At 38.9% G+C, this 24,721-nt stretch overlaps 1 protein-coding gene across 6 annotated transcripts in view; it reads left to right on the top strand.

Annotated features, from left to right (window-relative positions):
• Nucleotides 1-21,818, top strand: part of LOC140546867 (uncharacterized) — a 40,057-nt gene extending 18,239 nt beyond the window's left edge. For all 6 annotated transcript variants that reach the window (XM_072670294.1, XM_072670293.1, XM_072670296.1 and 3 more), the window contains exons 14-36: nucleotides 525-932; nucleotides 1,362-1,802; nucleotides 2,961-3,365; nucleotides 4,486-4,890; nucleotides 5,695-6,105; nucleotides 6,362-6,796; nucleotides 7,055-7,489; nucleotides 8,180-8,587; nucleotides 9,017-9,457; nucleotides 10,608-11,012; nucleotides 12,134-12,538; nucleotides 13,354-13,764; nucleotides 14,023-14,457; nucleotides 14,927-15,352; nucleotides 15,601-16,035; nucleotides 16,582-16,839; nucleotides 17,561-17,815; nucleotides 17,907-18,146; nucleotides 18,254-18,511; nucleotides 18,943-19,233; nucleotides 19,395-19,664; nucleotides 19,766-19,849; nucleotides 20,133-21,818. In XM_072670294.1, the coding sequence (XP_072526395.1) occupies nucleotides 525-932; nucleotides 1,362-1,802; nucleotides 2,961-3,365; nucleotides 4,486-4,890; nucleotides 5,695-6,105; nucleotides 6,362-6,796; nucleotides 7,055-7,489; nucleotides 8,180-8,587; nucleotides 9,017-9,457; nucleotides 10,608-11,012; nucleotides 12,134-12,538; nucleotides 13,354-13,764; nucleotides 14,023-14,457; nucleotides 14,927-15,352; nucleotides 15,601-16,035; nucleotides 16,582-16,839; nucleotides 17,561-17,815; nucleotides 17,907-18,146; nucleotides 18,254-18,511; nucleotides 18,943-19,233; nucleotides 19,395-19,664; nucleotides 19,766-19,849; nucleotides 20,133-20,199 (8,029 nt within the window). In that variant the 3' untranslated portion in view covers nucleotides 20,200-21,818. The remainder of the gene's footprint in view (nucleotides 1-524; nucleotides 933-1,361; nucleotides 1,803-2,960; nucleotides 3,366-4,485; nucleotides 4,891-5,694; nucleotides 6,106-6,361; nucleotides 6,797-7,054; nucleotides 7,490-8,179; nucleotides 8,588-9,016; nucleotides 9,458-10,607; nucleotides 11,013-12,133; nucleotides 12,539-13,353; nucleotides 13,765-14,022; nucleotides 14,458-14,926; nucleotides 15,353-15,600; nucleotides 16,036-16,581; nucleotides 16,840-17,560; nucleotides 17,816-17,906; nucleotides 18,147-18,253; nucleotides 18,512-18,942; nucleotides 19,234-19,394; nucleotides 19,665-19,765; nucleotides 19,850-20,132) is intronic.
• Nucleotides 21,819-24,721: the final 2,903 nt, after the last annotated feature.

Genomic DNA, 24,721 nt, shown 5'->3' with positions numbered 1-24,721 from the left:
ATTGGTGTGTTTGCCATGTTTATTTAAAAAACGTGTGATTGCAGTTAGCTGTATTGCATTAGTTATTAGAAGTGTCTCAGCAGGTTTTCTTTCTCTGTATGTCCTGTCCTAACCAGAAAGGCCTTTGTTTACACAAAATCCTGTCTTTCTAAGAGATGTGCCTGACAGTGCTCAATATAAAATGGTATTCTGCATATGCTTATAGGACACCAATGCTAGCATTTTCCTTTCTGAATGTATGGTGCTGCATACTTAGAGCAGTCATTTCATTTCAAATTAGCTGTGATTAAGATAGGAAATGGAAAATAAATGGTACTTTTTATTTTTTGTGGTCCTTCCTTGTTTATTGCGGTCCTTCTGTAGTCTCCTGATCTTCTTGCATTTTATTATGAGTGTTTTATGAGATGTGAGATGTTGGCATTAGAACACATAAAAAAACCTAATCTAGAACAATTCTAGATGCTCCTGAAGAGATTTTGACTGCATCTACTGTTGCATTTCTGATTCTCTTTCTGTCTCTGCAGATTCAAATCTCCACAGAGTGAGAATGATGAGTGGAGAAAGAAAGTGAATTCATTCCTGCTGGATCTGTGTCTACAAGCTGCTCTCCATCAAATAGGACCTGTTCAAGCTGTCGAGAAACTAATATCATGCACACATGCTGATGTAGAAGATTTTCTGCTGGATCTGTACTCCCATGTGAGGGATTATGAGTGGAAACTAGGCAGGAGTGTTCTTCCAGCATTACAGCCAGTTTACCAGTCAGTTCCTGCAGTCTGGAACATAAACCTCTCAGAGAGAAAGAGCTCCCTCTTTCTAGAAGTGCTGAAACTCCAAACAGTGAAGAAACCAGTAAAGCTGAGAGGCTGGTCAGTTGAAGAGAGTGTAGTGAGGATTTTTCTTCAGTGTCTGCCCTACATCTCCCAGCTGAGGTGAGTCTTACTGCGATAGAAAAATATTTTTAAATAAATAAATAAAAAAAAAATTCCTTTATTGCTGTTATACACCGTGAGTGTAAGTCAGCTGATCCAACCTCTTCCTCTGGGCTGATTTATAAAGTAGCCTGTTATTTATCTGTTTGGTATCAGGACACAGAAGAGTGTTTAGTGTACTCCACATATATTACTGTACTGCACTATCATTGTTTTATTGGTAGTTCTAGAAGATGATATAACGGACGAAACATGCTTTGAAGGGTTGAAGTGTTTTATTTGTAGTTCCAGATTCTTCCCTTTTCGATTTAATGGGACACTTGAGACGAGGAATAAAGCACTGGTTATCAGTTCAAATAAGTAGTCCAGAGAAAAATAGTCACTTCTATTACAGACATGAAATAATAATTGGCTCCTGTTTTCTAACAGTTTTGAGTTCTGTCGACAACAAAGTACACTTCTCCGGTTTTTGGTGAAGCTGATTGCCGCAGCAGCAGAGTGGGATTCAGCTACAGGGCAGAGTTTAACCAAGCTGCTGACATTTGTGTGCACCTACACAACCTTCCCTTTTGATGAAGATGATGATTATACTAATACCGCAGATCAGTGTGAGTTCCTGCTGGATCTGTTCTCACATGTGAAGAAGTATGAGACTGAAACAGGCAGGAGTGTTCTTCCAGCATTACAGCCAGTTTACCAGTCAGCTCCTGAAGTCTGGAACATTAACCTTAAGAAGAGTAAGAGCTCCCTCTTCCTAGAAGTCCTGAAACTCCAAACATCGAAGAAACCAGTAGTGTTGAGAGGCTGGTCAGATGAAGAGGGTGTAGTGAGGCGTTTCCTTCAGTGTATGCCCTACATATCCCAGCTGAGGTAAGTCTTACTGTAATATCAAGACTTTTCATGGCTGATACATTTTAATGTTTTCATTGTATTTTTTTAACTGTAGCATGCTTTATTTTCAGCTTCTTGCACACTGCGTGTTTTGCAGCTGTGATATGCATAAGTGCATGCTGGAAATATATTTGTGTTAGAAACTGAGCAATTTGTAGCAGACAATATTATCTGTAATATATGCAATTGCAGTTAGCAGCCTTGCATTAGTCATTCCAACTTGGTAACACTGGTACACTGGTTCTTCACCGTATAAACCAATGGTTTAAAATCTTTATTTATTTTTAATTGTCACCAACAAGGGTGTAATGGTACACAGAAATCATTGTACAAAGTTTGTTTTACATCACGGTCCGATTTGCAGTATACAGGTTGTTATACTGAGTGTCATAGTCCCTCTTAAGGTAGATGGTCTGTATTGTGTTAAAATGCAAAATGTAAATAGTGAATATACAGTTGCAAAACAAAGTAAGTAAGCCTTTGTAATTACTTGGATTTTCACCCTGGTTACAAATAAAATATTTTCTGATCACTATATAAGTCACAATTATAGACATATAATGAAACTAAACTTGTAACACAGACACACACAGTTGTACTGTTCATGTCTTTTATTAAAAACAATGATTAAACATCCACAGTGCAGGCTAGAGAAAGTAAGTGAACTGAAGTGAGGAAAGGAGATGGAATTGGAAATGTGGGGTTTGCCTATTAAATAAAGGCCCACAAAGCTTGGTCACTAACAGATTGCACTACTCCTTAGAAGTATTGGTTAGTAGTGAAAATGCATGATGCAAACGACTTTCAGAATGCTTGTAGAAATGCAAAAGGCTACAAAAGCATTGCTCAAAACCTGGTTGTACAGCAATTTACAATTAGACAAAGTGTCGACAAAAAAGGTGTGGTATTGCTTTAATGCAGTAATCCAGGGACTTCCAAAGGGTTATTTTTTTTGCAGCACACTTTTTTGTACACTCTAGCATAGCTCATGTTTCTTTTTAAAAGACAGTTAGACACTGGAATATAGTATGAAGTTTGAATATTTGTGTTGTAGTAACAGAAGTGTGGATAGGTACTTTCACTACTGATGGTATTTCATTCTTTCTTATGTTTCTGGATCACTTCCTGTCTCTTTAGATTCAGATCTCCTCAGAGTGAGAGTGACGAGTGGAGAGAAAGAGTAAAGTCGTTCCTACTTAATCTGTCCCTGCAAGCAACTCTTCTTCAGGAAGATCCTTTTGAAAGTATAGAAGAACTGTCATGTGCAGATGCTGGTGTAGATGATTTCTTGCTGGATCTGTTCTCACACATGAAGAAGTATGAGACTAAAACAGGCAGGAGTGTTCTTCCAGCATTACAGCCAGTTTACCGGTCAGCTCCTGCAGTCTGGAACATAGACCTCTCAGAGAAAAAGAGCTCCCTCCTCCTAGAAGTCCTGAAATTCCAAACAGTGAAGAAACCAGTAGTGCTGAGAGGTTGGTCAGATGAAGAGAGTGAAGTGAGGAGGTTCCTTCAGTATCTGCCCTACATCTCCCAGCTGAGGTAAAAAAATATATACATATTTTATATAGAAAGACAACTTTTTTATTGTATGTTTAATGCAGCATCATGTAGCATTTACCTAAAAATATTGTGCCTATAAAAAGTAAAATATACTCTCTTAGATTAAACTGGTAAATGTGTAATCTAGAGCAGATTTACACATGTGAGTGACCATGAAAGAAGGAGGGAGTACTAGTGAAAGAGGCCCCCAAGACTTTGAGTCACTTATTTTATTTAATTTACATTACTTTTGTAGTAACCTGTTTCACTTTGACATTAAAGCATTTTTGTTAATTATAGTAAAAAGGCATATTATATTTACCTTGGTTCCATTTATAAAAGCAATAAAAGGGGACCATATCCCAGGGGGTGAATACCTTTTATAGACAGTAAAAGTTTCCAAGTCATGTAACAAAATCAAATGTCTTACTGTTTCATTGCAACTGCAACGAAATACAGTTACTTTTTTTTTTACATGTACCGTTACAACCCAACGTTAATGGCATATCAGCGATGCTTAGGTGACAAATACCGATGGCAGTCAGGCAACACTGGGCTTGCCTGGTCTTGTTTCAGAAGTATATGTATGTAGATAGCAGTGAGTTGTTTACGTGGACTGAGACTCTCTTCCAGTTGTGTATAATTCAGAGGATGAATACAAGGAAATAATTCGCAATCACTAAACATTCACTCTAGTTCATTTAAATCCATCCATTCATTAGGAATTGAATGGAATATGGCACTCTATGGCCTAGATTTACACATGTGAGTGACCATGCACGAGGGAGACTGGTGAGGGAGGCCACCAAGACTCTAAAGGGCATATCCGTTCACTGTTGGACCTTGAAACTATCACTATCACAAGAAGACTTGCTACAGAGTTTCTGCTGAACTTTAGTGTTGCTGCCTTTTCTCTTGTTCTTGCTAAAAAGTGCCTGAAAGAGGATAATTTGCCATGCATAACTAGATGTGAAACATCAAACTAAACAGCACTGTATAAGTATCGTGTTTCAACTTATCAAATCTAAAATATCTATATTATTTAAAGCATATTGTGTCTTGTTCAAACCATCACCCATACTCATGCTTTTGTGTTTCTGAATTGTTTCCTGTTATGCAGTTTTAAATCCACTCAGAGTGAGACTGGTGAGTGGAGAAAGAGAGTGCATTCGTTCCTGCTGGATCTATGTCTGCAAGCAGCTGTTCATCAGAAAAAGAATATTCACAAAACTGTAGAGAAACTGATGTCGTATGTAGATGGTGAAGATTTTCTGCTGGATCTATACTCACATTTAAAGGACTATGAGATTCAAACAGGCAGGAGTGTTCTTCCAGCATTACAGCCTGTTTACCAGTCAGCTCCTGCAGTCTGGAACATAGACCTCTCAAAGAGAAAGAGCTCCCTCCTCCTAGAAGTGCTGAAACTCCAAACAGTGAAGAAACCAGTAGAGTTGAGAGGCTGGTCAGTTGAAGAGAGTGAAGTGAGGAGTTTCCTTCAGTGTCTGCCCTACGTCTCCCAGCTGAGGTGAGGTCCTAACCAAATAGCTAGTCTGCATTCTTTTGTATAACACAATTTACATTATGCACTGAATCATCCTACCACATCATTCAGTGCATGTTCCTACATTAATAGGGGACATGTTGAGTTTACAAAAGCAATTTCACATGCAAGATTCAGTAAGTAGGGGTCGCTTACTAAACTGGTAACTTACTGGTAAATCTCAGGCCAGCTGCACTGTTTCATATTGAAACTGAAATATGGTTTGTATGTTTTAACATTCATAACATAAATCTAACTTCCAAATTCTGGTTCGAAGCATTTTACCTCTGAGATATATTACGTTATTCATATACTATAACTACTCTCTGCTTTTTTATGGTCTGATTTATCGTTCTCCTAGCACTAAATGTTTTTATCATTTAAAAGATGATGCTTAATATGTAATTGGATATGGTTCACACCCATACAGCTAAATGAAAGTATAAAAACACTAATTTTAAATGTTTGTAAAACATTTTAACGTAAAATGTTTGGACGTTTATTAAAATGCATAAAATTCTCAGCTAAAATGTATTTTCCACAGAAATTTAAAAACGTATGCTGGATCTTTAAATATCATTAATCAGTTGTAGGCTTTATTACAAAGTTGAGCTTAACTAAATTTAGTGCAGTGCAGTGTGTGAATGAACATTGAATGAGCATCATTCAGTGCATAGTTCTTAACAATGTTTTGATGAGGCATATCGTGTATCATGAAATGTCTTCAAATGTTGTATTTTGTTTGTACTCTTATTATTACATACTCTCACTTGTTTCCTCTCTCTGCAGTTTCACATCTCCACATAGTGACAGTGTTCAGTGGAGAAAGAGAGTGAATTCATTCCTACTGGATCTGTGTCTGCAGGCAGCTCTTCATCAGAACGCAAATATTCACACCACTGTTGAGGAGTTGATGTCATGTGCCTGTGGTAAAAAAGGAGATTTCCTGTTGGATCTGTACTCACATGTGAAGAAGTATGAGACTGAAACAGGCAGGAGTGTTCTTCCAGCATTACAGCCAGTTTACCAGTCAGCTCCTGCAGTCTGGATCATAGACCTCTCAGAGAGAAAGAGCTCCCTCCTCCTAGAAGTGCTGAAACTCCAAACAGTGAAGAAACCAGTAGTGCTGAGAGGCTGGTCAGATGAAGAGAGTGAAGTGAGGAGTTTTCTTCAGTGTCTTCCCTTCATCTCCCAGCTGAGGTGAGTATAAAGACTGTCAGTTATCTGATGATTTCAGGGCACAATGAAGTGTTTAGTGTTCTACGGACAGATCTCTGTGTGTAGTTGGTAGTGCTGCAGGATTTTGGTGGGAAACATGATCTTGGGGAGGGGGGGCACTTGAGGGAATGTAAGGACTATGCTGGTTGGCACCAGTATTGACTTTTTAAAAGAGAAATTGTAAAGTTTAGTAGATCACTTGATTTAATCTTTTTTTTATCTGTCTCTGTTCAAACAGTTTCATGTATTGTCGACAACAAAGTGCAGTTCTGCAGTTTCTGGTGAAGCTGATTGCTGCAGCAGTAGAGTGGGATGCAGCTACAGGGCAAAATTTCACCATGCCACTGGCCTTTGTATGCACCTACACAACATTCCCTTTTTTTGAAAATGAGTGTGATCCTGATGATCAGTGTGCTTTTCTGCTGGATCTGTACTCACATGTGAAGAAGTTTGAGACTGAAACAGGCAGGAGTGTTCTTCCATTGTTACAGTCAGTTTACCAGTCAGCTCCTGCAGTCTGGATTATAGACCTCTCAGAGAGAAAGAGCTCCCTCCTCCTAGAAGTGCTGAGACTCCAATCAGTAAAGAAACCAGTAGTGCTGAGAGGCTGGTCAGATGAAGAGAGTGAAGTGAGGAGTTTCCTTCAGTGTCTGCCCTTCATCTCCCAGCTGAGGTGAGTGTAAAGACTGTCAGTTATCTGATGATTTCAGGGCACAATGAAGTGTTTAGTGTTCTATGGACAGATCCCTGTGTGTAGTTGGTAGTGCTGCAGGATTTTAGTGGTCGGAAGCATGACCTTGGGGAGGGGGGGCACTTGAGGGAATGTAAGGACTATGCTGATTGGCGCCAGTATTGACTTTTTAAAAGAGAAATTGTAAAGTTTAGTAGATCATTTGATTTAATCTTTTTTTATCTGTCTCTGTTCAAACAGTTTCATGTATTGTCGACAACAAAGTGCAGTTCTGCAGTTTCTGGTGAAGCTGATTGCTGCAGCAGTAGAGTGGGATGCAGCTACAGGGCAGAATTTTACCAAGCCACTTGCCTTTGTATGCACCTACACAACATTCCCTTTTTTTGAAAATGAGTGTGATCCTGTTGATCAGTGTGCTTTTCTGCTGGATCTGTACTCACATGTGAAGGACTATGAGACTGAAACAGGCATGAGTGTTCTTCCAGCATTACAGCCAGTTTACCAGTCAGCTCCTGAAGTCTGGATCATAGACCTCTCAGAGAGAAAGATCCCCCTCTTCCTAGAAGTGCTGAAACTCCAAACAGTGAAGAAACCAGTAGAGCTGAGAGGCTGGTCAGATGAAGAGAATGAAATAAGGAGTTTCCTTCAGTGTCTGCCCTACATCTCCCAGCTGAGGTGAGTGTTGTATTTTAAATATGTTTAATGATGAAGTGTTATATGTATGAAATCTCAGTGAGTGTTTGATTTGATGTTTTATTTTCAGATATGTTTTCCATTAGAAGAGCACTGTAAGAGATGCTTGCAGCACTTCCAAGTGGGGTTGCCATGCAATTAATACTTATTGGTGTGTTTGCCATGTTTATTTAAAAAAAACATGTGATTGCAGTTAGCTGTGTTGCATTAGTTATTAGAAGTGTCTCAGCAGGTTTTCTTTCTCTGTATGTCCTGTCCTAACCAGAAAGGCCTTTGTTTACACAAAATCCTGTCTTTCTAAGAGATGTGCCTGACAGTGCTCAATATAAAATGGTATTCTGCATATGCTTATAGGACACAAATGCTAGCATTTTCCTTTCTGAATGTATGGTGCTGCATACTTAGAGCAGTCATTTCATTTCAAATTAGCTGTGATTAAGATAAGAAATGGAAAATAAATGGTACTTTTTATTTTTTGTGGTCCTTCCTTGTTTATTGCGGTCCTTCTGTAGTCTCCTGATCTTCTTGCATTTTATTATGAGTGTTTTATGAGATGTGAGATGTTGGCATTAGAACACATAGAAAACGTAATCTAGAACAATTCTAGATGCTCCTGAAGAGATTTTCACTGCATCTACTGTTGCATTTCTGATTCTCTTTCTGTCTCTGCAGATTCAAATCTCCACAGAGTGAGAATGATGAGTGGAGAAAGAAAGTGAATTCATTCCTGCTGGATCTGTGTCTACAAGCTGCTCTCCATCAAATAGGATCTGTTCAAGCTGTCGAGAAACTAATATCATGCACACATGCTGATGTAGAAGATTTTCTGCTGGATCTGTACTCCCATGTGAGGGATTATGAGTGGAAACTAGGCAGGAGTGTTCTTCCAGCATTACAGCCAGTTTACCAGTCAGTTCCTGCAGTCTGGAACATAAACCTCTCAGAGAGAAAGAGCTCCCTCTTTCTAGAAGTGCTGAAACTCCAAACAGTGAAGAAACCAGTAAAGCTGAGAGGCTGGTCAGTTGAAGAGAGTGTAGTGAGGATTTTTCTTCAGTGTCTGCCCTACATCTCCCAGCTGAGGTGAGTCTTATTGCGATAGAAAAATATTTTTAAATAAATAAATAAATAAAAAATTCCTTTATTGCTGTTATACACCGTGAGTGTAAGTCAGCTGATCCAACCTCTTCCTCTGGGCTGATTTATAAAGTAGCCTGTTATTTATCTGTTTGGTATCAGGACACAGAAGAGTGTTTAGTGTACTCCACATATATTACTGTACTGCACTATCATTGTTTTATTGGTAGTTCTAGAAGATGATATAACGGACGAAACATGCTTTGAAGGGTTGAAGTGTTTTATTTGTAGTTCCAGATTCCTCCCTTTTCGATTTAATGGGACACTTGAGACGAGGAATAAAGCACTGGTTATCAGTTCAAATAAGTAGTCCAGAGAAAAATAGTCACTTCTATTACAGACATGAAATAATAATTGGCTCCTGTTTTCTAACAGTTTTGAGTTCTGTCGACAACAAAGTACACTTCTCCGGTTTTTGGTGAAGCTGATTGCCGCAGCAGCAGAGTGGGATTCAGCTACAGGGCAGAGTTTAACCAAGCTGCTGACATTTGTGTGCACCTACACAACCTTCCCTTTTGATGAAGATGATGATTATACTAATACCGCAGATCAGTGTGAGTTCCTGCTGGATCTGTTCTCACATGTGAAGAAGTATGAGACTGAAACAGGCAGGAGTGTTCTTCCAGCATTACAGCCAGTTTACCAGTCAGCTCCTGAAGTCTGGAACATTAACCTTAAGAAGAGTAAGAGCTCCCTCTTCCTAGAAGTCCTGAAACTCCAAACATCGAAGAAACCAGTAGTGTTGAGAGGCTGGTCAGATGAAGAGGGTGTAGTGAGGCGTTTCCTTCAGTGTATGCCCTACATATCCCAGCTGAGGTAAGTCTTACTGTAATATCAAGACTTTTCATGGCTGATACATTTTAATGTTTTCATTGTATTTTTTTAACTGTAGCATGCTTTATTTTCAGCTTCTTGCACACTGCGTGTTTTGCAGCTGTGATATGCATAAGTGCATGCTGGAAATATATTTGTGTTAGAAACTGAGCAATTTGTAGCAGACAATATTATCTGTAATATATGCAATTGCAGTTAACAGCCTTGCATTAGTCATTCCAACTTGGTAACACTGGTACACTGGTTCTTCACCGTATAAACCAATGGTTTAAAATCTTTATTTCTTTTTAATTGTCACCAACAGGGGTGTAATGGTACACAGAAATCATTCTACAAAGTTTGTTTTACATCACAGTCCGATTTGCTCAGTTACAGGTTGTTATACTGAGTGTCATAGTCCCTCCTAAGGTAGATGGTCTGTATTGTGTTAAAATGCAAAATGTAAATAGTGAATATACAGTTGCAAAACAAAGTAAGTAAGCCTTTGTAATTACTTGGATTTTCACCCTGGTTACAAATAAAATATTTTCTGATCACTATATAAGTCACAATTATAGACATATAATGAAACTAAACTTGTAACACAGACACACACAGTTGTACTGTTCATGTCTTTTATTAAAAACAATGATTAAACATCCACAGTGCAGGCTAAAGAAAGTAAGTGAACTGAAGTGAGGAAAGGAGATGAAATTGGAAATGTGGGTTTTGCCTATTAAATAAAGGCCCACAAAGCTTGGTCACTAACAGATTGCACTACTCCTTAGACGTATTGGTTAGTAGTGAAAATGCATGATGCAAACGACTTTCAGAATGCTTGTAGAAATGCAAAAGGCTACAAAAGCATTGCTAAAGACCTGGTTGTACAGCAATTTACAATTAGACAAAGTGTTGACAAAAAAGGTGTGTTATTGCTTTAATGCAGTAATCCAGGGACTTCCAAAGGGTTATTTTTTTGCAGCTGTACACTCTAGCATAGCTCATGTTTCTTTTTTAAAAGACAGTTAGACACTGGAATATAGTATGAAGTTTGAATATTTGTGTTGTAGTTACAGAAGTGTGGAAAGGTACTTTCACTACTGATGGTATTTCTTTCTTTCTTATGTTTCTGGATCACTTCCTGTCTCTTTAGATTCAGATCTCCTCAGAGTGAGAGTGACGAGTGGAGAGAAAGAGTAAAGTCGTTCCTACTTAATCTGTCCCTGCAAGCAACTCTTCTTCAGGAAGATCCTTTTGAAAGTATAGAAGAACTGTCATGTGCAGATGCTGGTGTAGATGATTTCTTGCTGGATCTGTTCTCACATATGAAGAAGTATGAGACTAAAACAGGCAGGAGTGTTCTTCCAGCATTACAGCCAGTTTACCGGTCAGCTCCTGCAGTCTGGAACATAGACCTCTCAGAGACAAAGAGCTCCCTCTTTCTAGAAGTGCTGAAATTCCAAACAGTGAAGAAACCAGTAGTGCTGAGAGGTTGGTCAGATGAAGAGAGTGAAGTGAGGAGGTTCCTTCAGTATCTGCCCTACATCTCCCAGCTGAGGTAAGAAAAAAATATATACATATTTTATATAGAAAGACAACTTTTTTTATTGTACGTTTAATGCAGCATCATGTAGCATTTACCTAAAAATATTGTGCCTATAAAAAGAATATACTCTCTTAGATTAAACTGGTAAATGTGTACTCTAGAGCAGATTTACACGTGAGTGACCATGAAAGAAGGAGGGAGTACTAGTGAAAGAGGCCCCCAAGACTTTGAGTCACTTATTTTATTTAATTTACATTACTTTGTAGTAACCTGTTTCACTTTGACATTAAAGCATTTTTGTTAATTATAGTAAAAAGGCATATTATATTTACCTTGGTTCCATTTATAACAGCAATAAAAGGGGACAATATCCCAGGGGGTGAATACCTTTTATAGACAGTAAAAGTTTCCAAGTCATGTAACAAAATCAAATGTCTTACTGTTTCATTGCAACTGCAATGAAATACAGTTACTTTTTTTTTTTTTACATGTACCGTTACAACCCAACGTTGATGGCATATCAGCGATGCTTAGGTGACAAATACCGATGGCAGTCAGGCAACACTGGGCTTGCCTGGTCTTGTTTCAGAAGAATATGTATGTAGATAGCAGTGAGTTGTTTACGTGGACTGAGACTCTCTTCCAGCTGTGTATAATTCAGGGTATGAATACAAGGAAATAATTCCCAATCCTTAAACATTCACTGTAGTTCATTTAAATCCATCCATTCATTAGGAATTGAATGGAATATGGCACTCTATGGCCTAGATTTACACATGTGAGTGACCATGCACGAGGGAGACTGGTGAGGGAGGCCACCAAGACTCTAAAGGGCATATCCGTTCACTGTTGGACCTTGAAACTATCACTATCACAAGAAGACTAGCTACAGAGTTTCTGCTGAACTTTAGTGTTGCTGCCTTTTCTCTTGTTCTTGCTAAAAAGTGCCTGAAAGAGGATAATTTGCCATGCATAACTAGATGTGAAACATCAAACTAAACAGCACTGTACAAGTATCGTGTTTCAACTTATGAAATCTAAAATATCTATATTATTTAAAGCATATTGTGTCTTGTTCAAACCATCACCCATACTCATGCTTTTGTGTTTCTGAATTGTTTCCTGTTATGCAGTTTTAAATCCACTCAGAGTGAGACTGGTGAGTGGAGAAAGAGAGTGCATTCGTTCCTGCTGGATCTATGTCTGCAAGCAGCTGTTCATCAGAAAAAGAATATTCACAAAACTGTAGAGAAACTGATGTCGTATGTAGATGGTGAAGATTTTCTGCTGGATCTATACTCACATTTAAAGGACTATGAGATTAAAACAGGCATGAGTGTTCTTCCAGCATTACAGATTGTTTACCAGTCAGCTCCTGCAGTCTGGAACATAGACCTCTCAAAGAGAAAGAGCTCCCTCCTCCTAGAAGTGTTGAAACTCCAAACAGTGAAGAAACCAGTAGAGCTGAGAGGCTGGTCAGTTGAAGAGAGTGAAGTGAGGAGTTTTCTTCAGTGTCTGCCCTACGTCTCCCAGCTGAGGTGAGGTCCTAACCAAATAGCTAGTCTGCATTCTTTTGTATAACACAATTTACATTATGCACTGAGAGGTGCAAAAATCATCCTACCACATCATCCAGTGCATGTTCCTACATTAATAGGGGACATGTTGAGTTTACAAAAGCAATTTCACATGCAAGATTCAGTAAGTAGGGGTAGCTTACTAAACTGGTAACTTACTGGTAAATCTCAGGCCAGCTGCACTGTTTCATACTGAAACTGAAATATGGTTTGTATGTTTTAACATTCATAACATAAATCTAACTTCCAAATTCTGGTTTGAAGCATTTTACCTCTGAGATAAGTTACGTTATTCATATACTATAACTACTCTCTGCTTTTTTATGGTCTGATTTATCGTTCTCCTAGCACTAAATGTTTTTATCATTTAAAAGATGATGCTTAATATGTAATTGGATATGGTTCACACCCATACAGCTAAATGAAAGTATAAAAACACAAATTTTAAATGTTTGTAAAACATTTTAACGTAAAATGTTTGGACGTTTATTAAAATGCATAAAATTCTCAGCTAAAATGTATTTTCCACAGAAATTTAAAAACGTATGCTGGATCTTTAAATATCATTAATCAGTTGTAGGCTTTATTACAAAGTTGAGCTTAACTAAATTTAGTGCTGTGCAGTGTGTGAATGAACATGGAATGAGCATCATTCAGTGCATAGTTCTTAACAATGTTTTGATGAGGCATATCGTGTATCATGAAATGTCTTAAAATGTTGTATTTTGTTTTTACTCTTATTATTATATATTCTCACTTGTTTCCTCTCTCTGCAGTTTCACATCTCCATATAGTGACAGTGTTCAGTGGAGAAAGAGAGTGAATTCATTCCTACTGGATCTGTGTCTGCAGGCAGCTCTTCATCAGAACGCAAATATTCACACCACTGTTGAGGAGTTGATGTCATGTGCCTGTGGTAAAAAAGGAGATTTCCTGTTGGATCTGTACTCACATGTGAAGAAGTATGAGACTGAAACAGGCAGGAGTGTTCTTCCAGCATTGCAGCCAGTTTACCAGTCAGCTCCTGAAGTCTGGATCATAGACCTCTCAGAGAGAAAGAGCTCCCTCCTCCTAGAAGTGCTGAAACTCCAAACAGTGAAGAAACCAGTAGAGCTGAGAGGCTGGTCAGATGAAGAGAGTGAAGTGATGAGTTTCCTTCAGTGTCTTCCCTTCATCTCCCAGCTGAGGTGAGTATAAAGACTGTCAGTTATCTGATGATTTCAGGGCACAATGAAGTGTTTAGTGTTCCACGGACAGATCCCTGTGTGTAGTTGGTAGTGCTGCAGGATTTTAGTGGTGAGAAGCATGACCTTGGGGAGGGGGGGCACTTGAGGGAATGTAAGGACTATGCTGATTGGCGCCAGTATTGACTTTTTAAAAGAGAAATTGTAAAGTTTAGTAGATCACTTGATTTAATCTTTTTTTATCTGTCTCTGTTCAAACAGTTTCATGTATTGTCGACAACAAAGTGCAGTTCTGCAGTTTCTGGTAAAGCTGATTGCTGCAGCAGTAGAGTGGGATGCAGCTACAGGGCAGAATTTCACTAAGCCACTGGCATTTGTTTGCACCTACACAACCTTCCCTTTTTTTGAAAATGAGTGTGATCCTGTTGATCAGTGTGCTTTTCTGCTGGATCTGTACTCACATGTGAATGACTATGAGACTGAAACAGGCAAGAGTGTTCTTCCTGCATTACAGCCTGTTTACCAGTCAGCTCCTGCAGTCTGGATTATAGACCTTAGAAAGAGAAAGAGCTCCCTCCTCCTAGATGTGCTGAAACTCCAAACAGTGAAGAAACCAGTGGAGCTGAGAGACGGTTTAGATAAAGAGATTAAAGTGAGGCGTTTCTTTCAGTGTCTGCCCTACATCTCCCAGCTGAGGTGAGTACGAAACCTGTCAGTTATCTGTATGGCTGGAGATTACTTTGTTTGGCAGTAAAAATAAATTCACTAAAATAACCATAATGCAATGCACTTTTCCCAGAGCTGTGATTGTCACAATATCGATAGGCAGAATCAAATGCATTTAGAAGGTTAGAAACCACAGGTGTTGTTAATGTATTACTGTTGGCTAAATATCCTTTATTAATTTTCAATATCTGACATTTCACAAATCTTAAGCCTCTAGTCCGAGTTGACATGCATATGCTTAGACAGATGCATGTGCCAACCTTTTCTCTACTGCATTATTGTGTGATTTCACATTTAGAGGAAGCCAAATACTACACTACTAATCAGTTTGATTAATTGACAACAGGAATCCGTTGTCCAAAAGAGAAATTTTCTTCATCCAACTGCATGATTTAATCATGGTCTTCTCAGTCTACACTCTGTCTCTTTATTTGAACAGATTTGGGAACAATACGTCAAGACATGCACTTGTCCAGTTTCTGGTGAAGCTGATTTCTGCAGCAGCTGAATGTGATACAGCTACAGGGCAGAGTTTCACTAAGCTTCTGACATCTGTGTGTACCTATAAATCCTTCCCTTTTAAATATGGTGCTGCAGTGCATTGTGATTTTCTGCTGGAGCTGTACTCACATGTGAAGAAGTACGAGACTGAAACAGGCAGGAGTGTTCTTCCAGCATTACAGTCAGTTTACCAGTCAGCTCCTGCAGTCTGGATCATAGACCTCTCAGAGAGAAAGAGCTCCCTCTTTCTAGAAGTGCTGAAACTCCAAACAGTGAAGAAACCAGTAGAGGTGAGAGGCTGCTCAGATGAAGAGAGTGAAGTGAGGAGTTTCCTTCAGTGTCTTCCCTTCATCTCCCAGCTGAGGTAAGACTGTCAGTTATCTGATGATTTCAGGGCACAATGAAGTGTTTAGTGTTCTACGAACAGATCCCTGTGTGTAGTTGGTAGTGCTGCAGGATTTTAGTGGTGGGAAGCATGACCTTGGGGAGGGGGGCACTTGAGGGAATGTAAGGACTATGCTGATTGGCGCCAGTATTGACTCTTTAAAAGAGAAATTGTAAAGTTTAGTAGATCATTTGATTTAATTTTTTTTACTGTTTCTGTTCAAACAGTTTCATGTATTGTCGACAACAAAGTGCAGTTCTGCAGTTTCTGGTGAAGCTGATTGCTGCAGCAGTAGAGTGGGATGCAGCTACAGGGCAGAGTTTCACCAAGCCATTGGCCTTTGTGTGCACCTACACAACATTCCCTTTTTTTGAAAATGAGTGTGATCCTGTTGATCAGTGTGCTTTTCTGCTGGATCTGTACTCACATGTGAAGAAGTATGAGACTGAAACAGGCAGGAGTGTTCTTCCAGTGTTACAGCCAGTTTACCAGTCAGCTCCTGAAGTCTGGATCATAGACCTCTCAGAGAGAAAGAGCTCCCTCCTCCTAGAAGTGCTGAAACTCCAAACAGTGAAGAAACCAGTAGAGCTGAGAGGCTGGTCAGTTGAAGAGAGTGAAGTAAGGAGTTTCCTTCAGTGTCTGCCCTTCATCTCCCAGCTAAGGTTTGTTTCTATTGTTTTCACTTACATTTTTCTCACAGTTCATTGTGCATATATATTTTTATAAAACAAAAAGGTTATGGAGTAATTCAAGGCAGGACTAGCATGAACAAAGAACATTTTCTGTACATATAAGTACTAATAATGCACCCATGTGTGCACCATTCTTTGCATTACAATAGTTCAGTTATTCATGTTAATAGACCTAAAAAAAACTTTGGTAACATTGTTTCCAACAACACATTTGTTTTGAACAAACCTACATGCACATTTTCTCAATTCTCAGGCACTCATGTTTTCCCTGATTGAAGTCAAAGTATTTTTAGATGTACTCCTGTGTGTGCAGTAAATTTAACATCCTGCTCCAGATTCATTTAGCCTGGTGGGGTAACTGCTACAATCTAAAACGGTGTACAGTTCTGTTGTAAAGAATCAACCTTGTGCTGTAAAAGGTACTGTGCTGTAAAGATGAAAAATGTTTCTTTACTGGAATTAACTATATCTAGATTTAAATATATTGTTTGTAAGTGCTTTTATTTTGTGTTTTAGTGGTGCTGAGGAGTGTTTCCTGTCCTTGTGTAAAGTGTTGTGGACGAAACCTACGGCAGAGCAGGTGGCTTCTCTCCTTCAGGCTTTGGGCTTCACTCTCTCTCTGGGAGAAAAGCTATCCACTTCCAGCTGCAGGGCTGTGGGAAGAGTGCTGGGCCTCTCAACCTCCAGGCTCAACCTTACTCTAAACCCACTAGAAATCTCTCTCAGAGGAGCCAGAGTTCTCTTCAGACATATTAAACACCTACACACTCTCAAGTATGAAAGCTAAACGTTTTTTTTTAGTTGTTTGTGAATGATAATTTCACAAATTTCCTCCTTATGTTCTTTCCATTTTTTGTAGTTTTACTAGTTTGAAACATTAAAAATGGATGTAGTCCTCATAATTTGAAGTGATTGTGTGATTCTGTGCTTTATAAAGCACAAACATTTTAAATGTTAAAGCAATCTCACTTATGTTTACCCACATACAATACATTTTAATTAGTCTAATAAGTCATTATAAGCAGTATAGATTGTTTTACAAACACTGTTGTCAAAATTAGAGTAATTTTGATGTCCTTGTTTAAACTACAGTTGAAGACATTTTTGAGGAGTGCTTCATGGTCCATGGTCCGTCATGTCAACCAGGCAGTCTTAATAAATGACTTGAAATGAGATTCAAAAATTCAAATGTGACACCAAGATCTGATTATTGTTCCTATTAGCAGTGTATATACTCCATTAATGTCAGTAGATACCACAGAGTGACAGGAAATGAGTTATAATTGGTATTAAGTTTAAAAAAGTGAGCTCATCCAGATTCTAATTCATGGTTAGAGAGGAAGTGGCTAGGGGTGTACGGGGTCTAGAACGGCTATAGATCTTTATTATTGTATTGAAATAAAAAAAAAGTCTGAACCCAAAGGTCATTCACACACATCACTGAAACTCTCCTTTATTTGAGTTTTTCATATCTTCCTACACTGTGATGTTTCAGGCTGAGTGGTTCAATGGTGGTGAAAATGGTGAAAGCTCTGAGGGCAGTGAGAGCTTCTGTTCCAGTGAGTGTTGAAGAGCTCTCACTCGACCTGAGCAGAACACAGCAGTCAGTGAGGGAGCTGTCCAGGGTCCTGAGCAGCTTAGCCTCTCTGCTGAGACTCTGGAATGTCCAGTGTGTGAACCTGTCTGAACACACAATGGAAGTCCAGTCTCTCATTGTCCTGCTGTGCCACCAGGGATCTCTGACCATCAGGTCTGTACGAATGTTATATATTAAATATTGAATACTTACAGCTATTACAGCTATAGCACTTAATTAAAGTTGTTGTTTTCTATGTGTGTAGGTTATCCAATGAGACTCTCCAGCAGCTGCTTGTAGTGGTATATGAAGCTCAGGAAGAGGAGTTTACTCAGTGTTTCCTACAGAAAGTGGGTGGAGATTTGACTCCCTGCTCTCTGAACTGGAAAATGATTCAGTATTTCCTGCAGTATCACTGTGTCACTGTGGACTTCAGAAAGAGCAACATTAAACAACAGAACATCAGAGAACTTCTCACTGTACTGGACAGAGTTCAGCTCAGAAGGTAAAACACAAACATGCACAACTGCAAAGCTGTTCAATATTTCAGAAACTTTGCTCTAACTATGCAGAACTATGCTCTATGTGTGTGTGTGTGTGACCTCTTCACAGGCTGAGCACCAGCTTTGTTCTGTCCATCATCAGAGAGATCTATGAGACTGGCTCTGCTCACTCTGTGTCTTGCCTGCTGAGCTCAGCAGAGAATTTCATTAACCTGAACAACAGAGATCTGTACTCTGTTCACTGGGCTGCCCTTTGCTTCACCCTCCAGCACTGCAGCACAGTCTCTCTCAGCCTGCTGTGGGCCTCCATACCAGAGGGGGAGCTAGAGCGAATTGTGCCTCTCCTGAACCACATCTCAAATCTCAGGTGTCTTTAACTTTTTAAGGCCTAAGCCTGGATGTGGCTGTTTTGACATGTCTTAATGTAAAACACCCTGTTCTAAATCACTGTTGTTTGTTTGTCTGCCAAAGTTTGCCCTTTTCCTGCCAGTTTGGTACCACCAGTTATCCCACCCATTCATAGCTTCCCCTAACACTATCAATGCTCCCGACACAGGGTGGGGAAAGACTTAATATGTCTCAACCAGTATGTGCAATGCCAGCCACCGTCTCTTTTCAAACGCTGACACGCTCAGAGAAATGAAGTACAAAAAGGGTAGCCAATCAGAACACAGCTTATTTATCTTGTAAGGGAGAGAGATGGAAAATGGTCATGTTAAAGTATATATATGACCAGTAAAGTTGGACGAAATGTATGTGTGTGTGTGTGTGTGTGTGTGTGTGTGTGTGTTTTTTCAGTGTTGACAGGCTTCTGTTGCTGAGGCTGCTCCACTGCTGCAGTGTTTCTGAGGGAACAGCAGCAGCAGTTCTGCTCTCCGCTCTGCAGCACAGACTGGACTTCTCCTGCAGCTCCACTCTGGACCTCACAGCTCACACAAACACACTGACTCTGAGCACTGAGGACTGCAGAGTCATCTCCACGACCATTCAGAGAGCTTCCACACACACTCAGCTCAGTCTGCAGGACTGTGAGATTGAGGACGCTGGAGTGGAGCAACTTATCACCATTATACACAAAGTCAGTCTGAGGTAAGGGAAAAGAGCAAAACATAGATATGTAAGTAAAAATATATACATATGTAACTAAACTCAGACTTTTTCTGCATAATGAAAAAACATCTGTATTATAGCATCTGTCTATATTTCTCTGTCTATCTCTCTCTCCCTCTATCTCTTTCTCTCTCACTCAGCTGCAGTAAAGCTCTGCTACTACAGTTCCTGACTCTTGTCCATGTTTGGACTGAATCGGAGTGTGTGAGGCGCGCTGTCTCTCTCTCTCAGGCTCTGGGTGAGGAAGTGGACCTCAGTCACACCCCACTGGATCTGCAGGCCTGTAGGTCACTGGCGCTGGTTCTGGAACATTGTGAAGGGCTGTCAGAACTGGACCTCAGTCACTGCCAGCTCACTGACCACTGCCTGGAGCTGCTGCTTCCACACCTGCACAAAATTTGCGTCCTAGAGTGAGTTAGCAGTGAGAGTGCTGATCACACTGCTGTGTGATCATATGAGTTGTAATATGAGAGTTTTGTGTTATAATAGACTCTATTCCTCTGTTTTCCAGTTTAAATAATAATAACATCACTGATCATGGGGCTGGGGGTGTGCACCGTGTGGTCTCCTCAAACAGCCACATACAGACAGTAAGGTGAGTCTTGTGTTTGCATCTATAAAGGGTGACTTTTCTCACTAAAGTGACTTTTTCATGCGCATTATTATGTTAAAGGGTGTTAGTGTGTCTGTCTTCACACACTCATGACTCAGTGAGGTGTCTTCTGCAGTGGCAGGCTTGAGTATTTAAGTTGTTGTATTACCTTGTATTTTAGCCATGAACTGAAGCCTGTAGTGTTATAGCCTATATACATTCAACTTCATTATACATTTCTTTAACTTACTTAACTGTATGTGTGATGAGTGTTTTGTCTCTGCAGGCTCTTCAACAACAGAATTACACAGAAGCAGCTCTTTATGTCAGACCAGCGCTTTGAGATATGGTGAAGCTGATGAGACATCCTAAGAGACTCTTTTTTTTATAGTTTGGGGTTTTTAGGTTGTTTTTACTTTTAAACAGTGTCTCCGGACATGGCGTAAAGCCAGAACCACACTGAGTCAGGCATAGAGCAACAAAAACTACCCCGAGGGGGAACTTAACTGCAGTACCAATTTTAACAAACGAAAAAAATTAAAGGATTAAAGGCTGTGGGACAGGGCTGTCAGCACTCTGGACAGCTTGGGAGTTCATGAAGGGCAAGACAGTTGTTTCAAGGTTGTCTGCGGGTTCAGCGAGTTTGTCTGACACAACATGCTGTATGTTTTAGTGACATTTTTTTTACAGTTACAGGTACAGACTGATGTTCCAGAGATTTATATCAATGTGTGTTCAGCCTTTCACTGAATCGGTTTACAAAGTGAGCTACATTAAGCAGCTGCAGGGATGGATTATCTGCAGTAGTTTGAGATTAGGTGTCATGTTATTTTACAGTCGTGGTACTGGACAAAATGTGGGATCAAACCCATTATTTATTGTAAGGTTAACTGTATTCTGACCACTGAGTTTCAACCAGTCTTATTTTTTTTCCTCAGTTTCAGTGGTAAGGTTCTACCTCGTCTCAAACATCAGATTTATGGGTGATTCTAAGTTTCAGTCAAAAACACTTTTAACTTTTGTGCTTTTAGCTGATGTACCTTGTAACTTACTTTTACAAACTGATTAATTGAATACAGACTGTGAGACTGAGAGAATATGAATATGACAATTTTTTGTGACTATTAGACCTTTGCCAGGTGTTAAATTCTCCTTAAAGGAGTCAAATATGAGAAGCTCTTCAGTACTGTGTATGAATACATATTGCTATGCATATGTGATTATATTGCAAAAAGGGACCACATTACATTGCACAGTTTATTTAATCATGCCTGAAACAGATTTTAGAATTTAATAATCGCATACCATTCCTTACCAGTTCAGTATAAAACGTTACATTTAGGGTTTTAAACAGATTTCACCGTTTTTATCCATTATTTTATAAATTTATACATTTGACAAATTGATAGTTTAGATTTTTTTTAATGATTCTTTTAAAGTTTTAAGTAAATGAATTCATATATTGTGGATTCTGTCTTGACTGATATCACCTGAGGCCTTAATGTTAAAGACTTTGATGACAGGACAGAAGACTGAGGAGCAAAGGAAGTCTCTACAGTGTAAGAGTGTGGTCTAGAAGGAAATAAATGTATGTAGGCAGTGTGAGAATCATTATCACAGAATATGCAGCCATATGGATACACAGGAAATATCCTAATGAAGGTGGCCATCTTTATTTACTTTGTGTAGAACTTCCAGTGCGACTGCGGCCTACTTAGCCAATGCTTTTGGGATCCGCACCACAGTATGTCTGCTCGGGTACCGCCAGTGTCACTGGTGCTTTGTAACTGACCAGCGATGATGATTAAATAAATGAGGTCCAGTGACTCTGCTGCTGCTGTTCCAGAGAACTTGTAGTTCTCCTATTGTGGACTTTATATGACCTTCACTATTAGACATTTTTCTAAAGGGATAAACCACTTGATTATGCTTGATTACACTTGATAATTAAAGGTAATTGAAAGACCAGAAATTACATTTTTGCACAGCTTCATATAAACTTCATATAAAATTGTTTTGGCGCCCTCTAGCGTCTGAACAAAAAACATCGAGTTGTAGGTTAAAATATTCTATAATATGGATTTTATCCCAGTATTATAATATCAAATAATAGATCTAATATCTACAATTCAAGGGTAACGAGCCTCGTCATTTCCTTCATTCCGTCATTGTTGCAGTCAGTTACAGCTTCTGGCCGCTAGACGGCGACAAAACGCCAATTACACCAGTGTTACTCCAATAAGAACATACATATGTTACCCGTAGCGTTTCTGTTTCTGGTAAACGTGTTATTCATAACTGTATATTCAGTGCCTGCAGTTTATAATTTATCTGATGCCCTGGTGGTGTCCAGCACTTTTTTTTTTTGAAAAATTATGAAACGATCTTAACGGGTTTAATTTAATTTAATTTAAAAACATCTGTTAAACACTACTGTTAATAGAATTAAAAGCATTTAAAATCATTGGTTGAATAATACAATATCAATGTAATTTAAAAATGTTAAAAACGATAAACCCTGTCAGTTGAAAATGTCGCTTTGATGTAATGTGGTGGAGTGACCAGCAGATGGCGCATATATGCCATAAAATAAATCTACCGTTTAACATCGGACTGAGACTGAGCTGCTGTTAAAAGCCCAGCAGCTGAAAAGCTTCAGTACAAATCCTGATTAGAGTTGATGGGTTTATTTGGTCAGTGGACACATGACTGTTTAATTTTCCCTTTATATCACAATTATTTGGATTATTTTGTTTCCTCGCTCAATTTAGGTTTTTGATATGCAGCAGGTTTCTAACATGTTTATTATTACATATTATTATCAAATATATATAATGATTCCATTATGCTACTGCATCTGAAATTACTTTTATAAAAGCTGAATGAGGCCATTAGGAATAGCTTTCAGCTATGTATTATTTACTTGTCAAATAACTAGCGGTATATTTTAAAAGTGATAAATGATAGTCCTCCAGTTTTGGAGACAAAATGCCAAATAGAGTTTGGATCTATTAGACATCTTCAAAGCTGATTTATTCTGAGAGTATTTTATACAAACAAAATAAAGCAGAGAAGCCCTGATGTTCTTTCTAGAGCTTAAATACTGTCAATTTCTTCCGCCAAAAAAAGTAGTTCCACAACAAATGGGGTAAATTCAGTGGTAACAATTCCAAAACTCCAGGAAAGACTAAGTGGAGGTTGGTTAAGCAGGGTGACCGAGCGTCCTCTTTTTACCGGGCATGTTTTCTTTTTGTGTGCGCATTTATTTCACGTCTGCGTGTCGCTACTCGGTCTGTCTGCGGATTTATACACCTGTCAGCACGCCCGTTGAAGCCCCGCCTTCTCACCACCACGACTGGTCTACATGTACATGGACGTCTACAGCAACCATTGGTCAAACTGCTCCTCACCACAGTGACCACTGGCCACGGCCTGAAACACGTGTAAATAAACACATATGAGTTTGTCTGTATCTATTTTTTTTTTCTATTTCATTTAGGAATTAGTTTATATATTTTATATTGACATGAAACTGAAAAACGTAAAAGGTGGTAAAAGTAAAACTTTGTTTTTTATTATTTTACTTCACACTCAAGTTGGACTGAAATGAGATGATTCGGCCCTGTAAGCAGAGTAAGGCTATTTATTAGTTTTGTTAAATGAGTGAATGTATGTGCTTTAATGTTCATTAACAAACTTGCTTGAGAAATTAAACATTACATATTAATGTCCTTCTTCTAAAATGACACTCCATGGAGTAATAGTCATACTGTTCAATAATGACAAACACCTAAATAAAAAAGCTTCTCAGGCTTCAGCAGATTAGGGCTGCAACAAACAGCTATTTTTACAATCAAATAATCTGATGATTTTTGAAAAAAATCATTGATTTATCTTGAGGTAGTTTAAGGCATTTGCTAAGTAACAGTTAAGTTAATAAAAATTCATAATTTATTCAGAAATTCACCGTGTTAATTACGCTGCTAATATAAAAGTTATAAAATCTAAAAGATTAATCAAACTCCAATACCTTTTTTCTTTTAACTGTTAAACCCAAGGATATGCAGTGAAGCCGCAGTAAAGTATAACAATAGTAAATCAGTTTTCCCTTTGATCAGTTATAACATACATTATTTGATCAACATAAAAAGAAAAGTGGGAATTAATGTAAGACAGTAAATTTAGCTCTCAGTCAAAAAGTATTTATGTTGCAGATTCGTTTGTATTAGTGACTTTTATTTTGACACGGTCTGACCAGAGCCACAGCGATAGCTCGTTACCGGAAAGCGGGGCTTAATCTGTGAGCAGCAATCTGATTGGTTGTTTTTTATTGAAGGGCGGGACTCTTAGTCGGTCAGTAAACAGGCGCCATTTGAGCATTACGAGAACTCCCAAACATTAAACATCTGTTCTGAGAGAAAAAAGTACATTTATTGACAAGAGAAGTGATCATTAAAGTGCAGTCTTCACCTCAGGCATCGGCTCTCCACTGGTGTCCAGTTCAATATGGAGGGTGAAGCTTGTCCCAGTGGCCTCAGTGATGCTGACCTGAACCTCGACATTCTGTTGGACAGTGGATCTCCTCCCATAGACACTGCTTGATTTAGCGGCCGAGGACCGGAGGACTATTAGACATTATTCTAAAGGGATTAACCACTTGATTATGCCCTCCGTTTTGTTCAGACGCTAGAGGGCGCTCAACCGCAAGTCCAAAATGAATGGGTCCATATGGAGCTTTTGTACAAAAATAATATTGATCCTACATTTAGATATAGATAACTGCTCACATTCTCAACACAATACATCATAAAACAGCTCACCACACATTTTAATCAGCTATGAGACATAATTCAAGACGTCAGTGAGTGACCAGCC

This window comes from Salminus brasiliensis, chromosome 24, assembly GCF_030463535.1.
Source record: "Salminus brasiliensis chromosome 24, fSalBra1.hap2, whole genome shotgun sequence".
Taxonomy (NCBI): Eukaryota; Metazoa; Chordata; class Actinopteri; order Characiformes; family Bryconidae; genus Salminus; species Salminus brasiliensis.
This window is presented reverse-complemented; position numbering and strand designations above follow the sequence as displayed.